Here is a 10896-nt window from a genome sequence, read left to right on the forward strand (position 1 = left end):
ACATTCAGGTTACGGTTTAGATACGGTTCCGACGTGTCTTGCTTGAGTAAGTTTCAAAGGAGAGGTGCGTGTCATGAATGTGTGTATTACATTTTTTACAGTAATCATGATTTCATCTTGTTGTTTTCAATTAGAATAATAATAGTTTTGTCAATTATGCCACCCTTGTTCATAAGTGTGAATTGTTTGTTACTTTGTTTAGTCAGAATACAGTTTTAGAAGCTCTTTGGAAAGAGAAAACCAAACAAAAAGTGCTGTAACAGTACGCATGTTCGGTCCGCATAAATTTCTTAAAGGGCTACATTTGGAAAAGATGGACCGTGAGTCCGTGACTGGTTTGCACCGTCCAAAGGTTTCTCCTATGTTACATTTTTTTCTTCTTTCCGAAGTATTTTTTTTCTTTTGTCTGGTTTGTAAAAATTATAGATCGCATGCTATATAAAAAAATATATATCTTATGGATGTGTGCCATCATGATTCGTTATTATGCTTCCATTTAAGTGTCTAAAAAGTTTTGGTAGACCAAAAACCAAAATTTCGAGTAATACTACCATATTAAATAGAGAAGTACAAATATAAAACTAACTTTAAAATATCTTAAATTTTCATTTAATTGCTATTAAAAAAACTTAATTAAGTATAGTTAATTAATTAAATAAAGATAACGAACTAAAAAATAAATAATGTTGACAGATAAAATATAAAAAAATTTTGAAAAAAATATATTTTTTCTCTCTCTCATAAATTATGGACGAAAATTACTAAATATTTGTTTAAAAAATATAAACCAATCACAATTTCAAAAACTAAAATTTTATATCCAAGTACACAATATAATTATTTTTAAGGGTAATTCTCAAAAATAGCACAAAATAAAGTTTCATTCCAAAGTTAGCACACATGGTTTAATTAAATAATAAAACACTGAAATTATTAATTCATTATTATTTTCTCACGCGCTTTCTACGATCAAGTGAAAATCACACCAAAATCTCCGGCGATCAATTGAAACAACCATGTTCGGTGACATCCGCAGTTCCCAGTTGTCGGAGATTATCAAATTGAAAGATGAATCTGATTTCGAGAAGCTTCTCTCATTAGGTAATCAGATCTCCGTAACATGCTTCGGTTCTCTTCTCTCCGGTGCGTACACTTCCTCACTCGTTTTGTGTGTCATTTGAATCATCGAGACCCAAATTCTGGATCGACCTGTTCAGCTTTCTTGAGTTGTTCCCGAATCTGTAGGTTAATCTTCCTTGCTTTTTTTTTCTATTCATCCTTTTCGATTTCATTCATTACGTTTGATTTGTTTAAACTAAAAAACTTTTGATAAACTTCGACAATTGATTTGAATCTCCTCGTGTTGGTCGCAATCAAAATGAGTTTGATATTTGGATTTGATTTTGTGGTGTAGACTTGGTATGTGATGAAGTCTTGACACTGAGACCGCAAGTTGGTACTCAAGGTTACTAATAACAAAGAGGTAATTGAATGTGCCTTCTTGGAGTTCATCTTATACTTCTCTCAATTGAGGAGATAAGAGCATAAAATTTAGTATTTGCTATTAAAGTTGATATCTGATTCGTCAAATGATGAATTTCTTGTTTTGGAAAATGTTAGTCATGGTTCCATGATGATGATGTCTAGACTTATCTTTTCATGTTGGTAATGGATGTACTTTGGTCCTAGTTATGTGGTTACTTTATTTTTATTTTTTGTCTTCGTGAATGTGATTGCTAATAGTTATATTACTTTGTTTTCCTAGGTTTCGATGAATTGTGTGGCGATGGGTTAGTTAAATAAGCATACTTTGTTAACTCTTTTAGAGCTGCTGTTTTAGTATATGTTGAAAGCATGTTTTGTGTTTTTTAGCCGAAGTGTGGTTCTTTAGAACTTGTTGAGAGTCAGGCGGATGTTGACGTAAACATAGCATCAACTTTTGTTGTTAATTTTGTTAATTAGCTATCACCATGTTAGGCTACTTGTTTCATTCTTTTGATAAGAAGTGTATGTATATTTAAATTTTTTTTTTTTTCTTAAACTTAGTGTCTCAAGGTCAAGACAGACCAAGCACAAAGAAGCAACGAAGATGGATTCCATAGCTTTAAGAAGTGTGTTGACATTACATAGAACCATATTTCTTTATTTGTTGTTAGACATGTATGATGGTTGTGATACATTTTTATATTGTTTGGGTACTTTTACGATGTTTCTGCACTATAAAATTGTCACAAGTTTCTATTAGACAAGCTAATAGTTGTTGAGGTAATTGCAATTCAGTTTTCTACAGATTCTCTTTAGTTTCAAGAAAATTCAAGAAGGATTTCACGGAATTCAGGAAATATTCTATCCAATTCTGGAAAGATTTATTGAATTTCAGGATGACCTTCATAAAAAGTTTGTAATTCAAGATGACTTTCATAAAAATTCTTGACATTGGTAAACACAAGAATATGCACAAAAATAGAATATTTATCCTTCACTAATGGAGTAATCTTTGACATACTGAGGGAAAACACCAAAAATTTATGAAGGAATCAATAATATTTAGGAATGACATCTTAAAATTCATGATATCTTTCATAAATATTTAGGAAGACACAAAATCAAATCATTACACCTATTGTACATGTAGATAAATTAGCACAAAATAAAATCAATATCCCTCACTAAATGAATAATTTGTGATACATTAAGACAAAATATAAACAAAATATTCAAAAACTCAATTATTCTAAATTTATGAAGGATTTTATAATATTTAGGAAGACGTCTTTAATGTTTAGGAATGCTTTCATAAACATTTAGAAATCCCAAGTAATGACCATAACTTGAAATATATGTTTTTCAAAAATGGTGATAACCAGAACCAGAATTGCGTTCAAGTGTTGTGGAATCCTCAGCTTTGCCATGGAATATAGTATTTCTTTCCTTGTTCACTGTCTCTGCAAATTTTTTTTTTGTCTGTTGATACTATAACTTGATGATTAATCACCTCATCAGCCATTTATGTAACCAATGTAGTTACCTTTAGATCTGAACTCTAACTAAAGGATCACTAGAATGTGAACAATAATTGGAACACCGATTTCATTAACAATAGACTTAATTTTATTTTTATCATAAGTCGTTAACACTAACACCGTAGATGTTGCGATTTGCCTCTCCGCCGATGAACTCTCCTTTAGAAGTTGTAACAATGGAGCAACACCACCTTCATCTATAACAATCTTCTTATTTCGATCATTATCTACAACAAAAGAACCAATCTAATTCACCACATCAATTCTCTCAACACGACCGAATGCAAAATTGGATCATTCGTACCTACAAGAGGAAACGAAATCACCACTTCATCATTATCAAATTCAAACTCACAAAATTCATTTGACATTTCATCATAAACTTGATGACAAGAACCGGAGATGAATTGAACAAACTTTCTAAGCATTTGAGCAAGCTGATCTACTTGTTTCCAAACCTTAATCACTAATCAAACACACTCAGAATCCATTTCACATCACCATTAGAAGGTTTGAAGATGAAAACAAATATATTCAGGAACACATTCTTATATTGGTTAATAGAGTTGTATCATGACTATAACTTATTAACATGAAAACAAAAATATTCAGGAATGATTGAATGATGTTTAGGAAGGATCCTTTTAAATTCAGGATAGTTTTCCTAAAACATCATGAACTTCTCTGTTGCAACCTGAACACGCAGATAGTCAGATACAACTCTATGACATGGCTTCATCTATGCATTGCCCAACAAAAAAAATTAACAAAATCAATCTAAACACACATTAACATGAAAACAAATTAAAAAATTGATTTACCAAAGCTTTTTACTTGTTCCCATAAGAGGAATCAAATGATCCACATTGACTTTAACTCCCACCTCAGCAAACTACATCAACAACGGCAAGTCTAAAGCTCCTCACTGTTGTCAAGCACACCATCACTGTCTATATCAAACAGAACCGCCGTAATTATACTCAGAGGATTCTCCGCCGTCGTACTCACTATCGTCGACGGAAGTGCCGTTTAGATTAATTAAACTTTGATCTTCAAGAATACGGTGAATGAAGATGCTATTGATGTGGATTTTTATTGGATTGGTTTCAGTCAATCGATTTGGGAATTAATTGAAAAGATTTGAAGATCTCAGTTCAAAATCTTCATCACAAGTTTCGACGGAGCTTTGAAAACTAAAGTCGTGATAAAAAAAAATATTTTGCTATTTAAATTAAAAAATAATATCAATATACAAATGCTAGTTTTGGAAAATTTAATTATGTGTGCTAATTTTGGAAGAAAAACTTAAAAGTGTGCTATTCTAGGGTATTTCTCTATTTTTAATAACTAAATTTTGAAGATTGTGTTAAGATTTCAAATTATGATTCTCCTATCATCTTTATTTTCTTTTATTTACAAATTGTTTTGAATTTTCATATAATACCTATGGTTAAAAAAGTGCAGAATATTTTTTGCATATGTTGTGATTTGAACTTTTAAAAACGAAGATATATTACTTAATCTATAAAAAATGTGTGTTTTAATTTCCACATTGGCGGGTTGGTAAAACTAAATTTATATAGATGTTAAATTAATAATTTTTATTTGTTCACAATTATAATATTAAAATTACTACTTTATATTTCACAAAATAATGATGCAAATACAACAAACAAACATTATAAAACTGTAATATACGTCAAAAATAAAATACTATAATATTCTAAAATAATTAGTATTCAAAAAGATTAATAGATTTACAGAACAATTAAAAATAAATATTATCTCAAATAAAATAACTTTTACAAAAAATATAACAATAATTTTTATTATTATATTAGAAATTTTTTTAAAATATTGACCCGTGCTTTAATCACCGGATATCTCCTAGTACTAATAATAATGGGCATCATCTTCCCCAGAGTTTGTTAGAAACTTATTAAACTTGATTCATTTAACAAAATGGTTTTTTTTTTGTTAAATCGACATTGAGATTTTTATAATTTATACTTTTCAACAATCAATCGATCACTAAGACTTGAACCAATAATTTCTAGTTTTTAACAAACAAACAAAAAAAAGGACAGTGAATCTCTAAAAATTTATTATAGTATTAAAAAACCGTTATGATTAATAATAATTTAAAGAAATACTATATATATAGAAAAGTGAAGAAGAAGAAAAAAAAAGAAAAAAAGCAGTGAGATTTACAGCTCAGAAGGGCTAAAAAGCTTTTTGGTACAACTGACACTCTTCCAAGAAAGCATCAGATCCAATTTCCGCAATCATCTCCACACAAAGACAAGATTAAAGAGATAGAAAGAAAGAGAGAGAGAGAAAGATATAGCTCGTGAAGAAGAAAGAAGCAGCTCACTGCTGTACAAAAAAAAAAAAAAGNTGGATGATGATCGTCTTCGCTTCAGCCGCAGAATCCAGTTTCTTTTTCTTGCTTGGCTCCGTCGTTCTCGCTCCGGTATGCCCCCCCTCAATTTACTCTCGCTATCTCTTTCCATTTTCCTCTATCTTCTTCTTTCTTTTTCAGATTAGTTTTTTTAGAGTTCTTGATTTTGACTTTTCTTAGTGGTTTTTGCTATAAACTCTGTTCTGAACTCGTAACTATTGCTGATTCATTTTGAGTGACTTGGTTTGAGTTCTCTATATATGAGACTTTTCGTGTTTCTACTTATAGCTTCATCAACTCTATTGTTAAGTCATTGAGCCACCGATTCAGTTTCTTTTATTCTGTGTTAGACTTGTGTTGTATGTTATTTATACAACCTGCCCTTCCACTGTGGCATCATTATAGGAAGAATAGAATTTATCAGACGATTTGGATACAAGGATATAAGCAAAGCAACAGAAGGCTTTCGTAAGGTTATCTACAGCAACTATCACGGGTCTGCATACAGAGCCAAATTCAAAGGTGGTGAGGTTGCTTTGGTCAAAGAACTCAATGCTCTTGATCTTGGACGTGAAAGGTTTGATGAAGAAGTCCAGCTCTTGGGTCGTTTACGTCACCGTCATCTCCTCACTCTTCGCGGTTTTTGTATCGGACGAAAGAGGTTTCCTTTTTTTCATTTCTCTTGCAACTTTGAAAGAAAGAATGAAAAACATGTTTTTGTTTCTTACTTTTTGCTTCTTTTTCTCAGGCTGCTAGTGTTTGACAACATTGAAAATGGAAGCTTAAAAGACCACCTCAATGGTAATAAAACCCTTCAAAAAACATAATCATCAAAACGTAATCATTTGTTGAATCTTTTGTCTCTTTCTTGATAGATCCGCTAAAGACTCCTTTGAACTGGAAAACTCGCATCCAGATAGCCATTGGAGTCGCAGCTGCATTGGTAGTGTTGCTTTTATTTTAACATACCAATTATACTATTAAAGGGACTCAGAACTCAGAAGATGATTATAATCCGCTCTTTGACCACAGGAATACTTGCTGATCTTCAGCAGTAATGATGCACAGATATATGATGTTTCAGTGAACTCATGTAACATCATGTTGGATGAAAACTTCGCTCCAAAAGTAAGTTTTTCCCTCATTGGTTCCTTTAAGCCTTTTTTTTGTATCAGTTATTAATAAGTGAAATCTTCCTCTCATAGATTTCAGATATCCGAGTCAACAGGCACCCAAAAAACCATCCCAAAGCAATCCATGATTCTTGCTCTGAAGGTAAAACTTATATTCTCTTCTTTCCAAGAACAAGGCTATGTAACCAATTATTCATGGTTTGGGAAAAAATGGTGTGTGTAGGATCATGTGCGGATGAGGAATGTGGGAACGTGATATTCCAACTAGGAGTGTTGATGTTGGAGCTAATCACAGGACAATCATCAGACAGACAAGGCAACGACTTGATCGAATGGGTACAAGACTCATGCATTGCAAACTCCATTGATAAAATGATTGATCCAGATTTAGGTAACAATTATAGCTCTAGAGAACTTCAGAAAGTTCTAGCCGTGGCTCGACTCTGCATCAAAACGAGGTACGAGCCCCCTTCATTCTCAATTACACATGTATACCGGTATCTACAGAAGAAGATCGATGTTGCAGCATAAATAGTAGTTTTTGTTTGTTTGTGAACTGGATTGTGCTTGATGGTTAAAACTTAAAAGTGATACGACACGCCGTTCATCATCTTTTGGCCGTTTCACACAACCCTAGATGTAATAACAACTAATAGAGTAGTAGCATTGTACTCATCTTTATATAAATTTGGATACTTTAACTGATAACTGTGTTTAATTGACTTCGTTTCTTAGCTTATTTGAAAATCAGTTCTTCTACCAAGTGCTTATGACTTAGGAAAAAAGAACTTGTATTGAACAATGGTAGAATTTTCTCTGTTTCGGACATTAAAATTTGATAACAAAATCTTAAAGGGACTACAAAGTTTATTCTCAAACTAAAAAAAATGGTAACAAGGATTCGAATTAGGACGAGGTTCTTCCCACTGAATTGACAAAGTCTATAAAAAGACCCAAAAATAATACAATGCAAAAAGAAGAAGCAGATGTTTGATATCACTAAAACGCGCATGTGGAGGATCACTGCTGGGCACATTGCACACGCTGACCACCGCCTGGGTGTTCTTCGTCATCATCGTCATAAGCCTCTCTTTGAGCTTGTGCCTTCCTTCTCATCTCATCCTCAATGTTCACATCATGCAGAGTCGTCTCTTCGCAGTCGTCTATATCCATATCACTCATAGTTGCCTTGGTCGGCTTTGGCAAAACTTCTTCAATGGTCTTTGTCTGATCCGGGCTAAGAGATTCTGGGAACTCAACCGTGAAGTGGATGTATAACTTGCCCTTCATGAACGGCCTTTGGTACATCACCATTCCCTCGTCATTTATCGCCTTGTATGAATCTATCAGCAACCAAAATAGACACCACGGTAAGACATATAAACTGGCATAAATAAATAAAATGGAAGGGGTGTATGATTGGGGCAAAGTAAAATACGTACCAGGTTTGACGACCTCTCCCGGATTGGATTTGATGAGAAGCTTTCTTGAGTCCAAATGGTTCAAGACAAACTGGAAGCCACACAAGGCCTCAGTTAGAGAGAGGGTGTGCTCCACAAACAGGTCATCTCCCTTTCGTTTAAACTTTGGGTGCTCCTTCTGCTGAATGACGAACACTATATCTCCAGTGACAGTATCAGGCTGTTTCCAAAAGAAAAAGGCAGGAATTAGTCAATAGACGAAAAAATTATAAATGATCAAAGCCATGAAAAATAGAGTATCACAAACCGCTTCATCTGCTTGGCCATTGAATGTGATCTTCTGATTGTGTTGCATTCCCTTCTCCACGTGTACTTCAAGCACCTTCTTCTCAGAGACAACCTTGTCTCCTTTGCATTGTGGACACCTATCCCGATCATTAATGGTCTCTCCTGTGCCTTTGCAATCATTACAAGCATGCTGCACCTGCTGAATCATTCCAGGTCCAAACTGCCTGATCGAGACCTTCACTCCCGCACCCTGACAGCCACCACATTTCGTTGAAGCTCCAGACTTGGAACCCTTTCTGTAATGATAAAGCAAATAATGTCAGTGAAAACCTCTTTTACACATCTTGGATATTCAAAGCAATACCGCAACCGTGAAAGGATAAGGTAATAAGTACTAACCCGTTACACTTTGAGCACAAAGCCTTCCTAGAAAGTGAGAGTTTCTTTGTTGTTCCGAGATAAACGTCCTCTAAGGAAACCTTCAGGGGATGAACAACATCTTCACCGCGCCTCTGCCTCCTTCCCCGACTGCTACCACCTCCGAATGGGTGTCCACCACCACCAAAGAAGGACGAGAAGATATCAAATGGGTCATGCCCACCGCCTCCACCACCCATTCCCTCCTTGAGCGCATCCTCTCCATATTGATCGTAGATCTCCCGCTTCTCCGGATCACTAAGAACTTCATAAGCCTGAGCTAGCTCTTTAAACTGCAGAGACATGTAACATAATGTTTAAATATTTTGTTCAAATCCAAAGACTCTACAGACAAACCAATTTACTAAATACACATAATCTCCAACACAGTAAATTCAACTATCTCAAGTGCCAAAAGAAGAATTTTTGGCTATCTGAAACAAACGATCTAAAGACAAGTGGAATTCAAGAATCTAATTAACAAAATCACAAATCTATAAGAGTCTATACACAAAGAAGCTACAAAGCCAAAAAAAATTGATTCACCAGTTGACCTAAGACTCGCAGATTCCAGATCAAATCGAACATTAAGACTAATTTAACAAAGATCTAAGAGCACCATCGATCGAAGAATCCAAATCAAACTAACCAAACAAAATAAAAATCAGATTTTTAAAACAGAAACCAAATCAATTATCACAGAACCAGAGCAATATTGAAGAAAAAGGAGAAACCTTTTCAGGATCTCCACCCTTATCAGGATGGTTTTTGATGGCGGCTTTCTTGTAAGCTTTCTTGAGATCTTCAGGTGATGCGGTCTTAGGAACACCAAGGATCTCGTAGAACTTGGTGTTATCGCTCTTCCTAGAAGGTCCTCTTCCGAACATCTTTCTTTTCTCTTATTACGAAAACCCTAAAAGAAAAAAAAATACAGAGAGAAGGAAAAGTCCTTCGAGAGGGGGAGAAGGAGACGGGAGTTTGTTGTGGCTGCTCGAAGACTTTGCTTCTGTTCAAGGTCTTGTGGAGCGGAACACTCTAGAACTTTTTATATCTTTCTTTCTTTTCTTTTTTTCCTCTTTTCCTTTTTTGCAATTTGTTTTTTTCTTTTATTCGTTTCTTTTCCTATGAGAAAGAATATGGGAAATTTCTCATGATAATGGAAATTTAATTTATAAAATAAAAAACCATAGAAAAAAAAAAAGAAAAGGAGATAACTTAGAAATTTACATTAAGAAGTTCATATACTCATCTATCTTATTATATGACATCCAACATATTGTAAAAGTCTCCTTTCTATATAGATTAAAATCTTCTAGCTACAATCCAAATACATTTAATATCCATTAATTTTCCACTAAATCTATTTGATTTAAGAGTTTTTTTTGTTGACACAATTGATTTAAGAGTTTAGAGTATTATATATCAACATAATCTAACTGCAAACCCAAAAAAAAAACAATATATACACGAACATATAATCCAATTTTTTAAAAATCGTTATAGTTTTTATAATTTAACCAACTCTGACTTAATAATATACATGGAGAATCCAATTGATAAATGTTATTGATGACAAATTTCAGATGTTCAAAAAAAAAATTGTTATTGATGACAAATTTTGTTAAGCTCAATTGATCAAAATGATCTTTTTCATAAATGCATGAATAATGACATATTTCGAAACAAAATGATTACACAAATCATTAATTAGGGCATGAGAAGATTAAGATATAAACTCGTTTACTTAAGTGCTTTCAGACTTTCTTTCTTTTTTTACGTCAAGTGCTTTAGACAATTTATATGGGGACTCCTTGTTTATTCTGGTTTACTAAAGTAAGTGCGTCATGTGTCGCCTACGACAAGTACCAACAATGTTGTTGATAGCTAGCTTAGCTAATACAACTTGGGAAGTACGAATAACACGTTTCAACGTATGATAGAACAGAACACAACACGCACTCATGCTAGATTTTTTGCCAGAATTTTCCCCAGCCTTAAACTTAGCCAACCTGTGTATGTGTCATGTGTTCTCTAATTGATTTAAATAAAATCAATATTTGTTGCTATGGTAGGCTGCGTATTGATTATCTTTCTTTATTTTTTTATAGAGTTTTGGAGTTTATTTTATTATTAGAAAATCACGTTTTAAATTTCAGTGACATTATTATAAACATTTAAAATAATTTTACAAATATTTTTAACTTTAAAACTAA

At 33.3% G+C, this 10896-nt stretch overlaps 2 protein-coding genes and 1 long non-coding RNA gene across 3 annotated transcripts; 2 read left to right on the forward strand and 1 right to left on the reverse strand.

Moving 5' to 3' along the window:
* LOC109128457 lies at positions 981-2220 on the forward strand. The gene is made up of 3 exons (XR_002034856.1): positions 981-1241; positions 1415-1483; positions 2047-2220. It is a non-coding gene; the product is annotated as an uncharacterized LOC109128457 (long non-coding RNA).
* LOC104736217 (probable receptor-like protein kinase At1g49730) lies at positions 5422-7265 on the forward strand (the record flags this gene model as incomplete). The annotated part of the gene is given in 7 exon segments (XM_010456168.1): positions 5422-5496; positions 5830-6085; positions 6173-6225; positions 6300-6367; positions 6457-6552; positions 6630-6699; positions 6781-7265. Coding segments are annotated over 7 exon segments (926 nt in total), but the record flags the coding sequence as incomplete, so codon positions are not given.
* LOC104736218 (chaperone protein dnaJ 2) lies at positions 7377-9709 on the reverse strand. Its single transcript, XM_010456169.1, has 5 exons — positions 9418-9709; positions 8666-8976; positions 8286-8562; positions 8000-8198; positions 7377-7900 (listed from the first exon to the last, which is right to left on the reverse strand). Exons 1-5 carry the CDS (start codon positions 9568-9570, stop codon positions 7578-7580), a joined length of 1263 nt encoding a protein of 420 aa, XP_010454471.1. The 5' UTR covers positions 9571-9709; the 3' UTR covers positions 7377-7577.

This window comes from Camelina sativa, chromosome 13 (genome assembly GCF_000633955.1).
Source record: "Camelina sativa cultivar DH55 chromosome 13, Cs, whole genome shotgun sequence".
NCBI lineage: Eukaryota > Viridiplantae > Streptophyta > Magnoliopsida > Brassicales > Brassicaceae > Camelina > Camelina sativa.

Bases quoted from the DNA above. Each gene is read 5' to 3' on its own strand.
- LOC104736218 (XM_010456169.1), bottom strand. From the start codon at position 9,570: ATGTTCGGAAGAGGACCTTCTAGGAAGAGCGATAACACCAAGTTCTAC. The intron at 8,977-9,417 runs GTTTCTCCTTTT...ATGTCTCTGCAG, and splicing joins AGGGTGGAGATCCTGAAAAG to TTTAAAGAGCTAGCTCAGGC. The intron at 8,199-8,285 runs GTTTGTGATACT...TTTTGGAAACAG, and splicing joins ATGGCCAAGCAGATGAAGCG to CCTGATACTGTCACTGGAGA.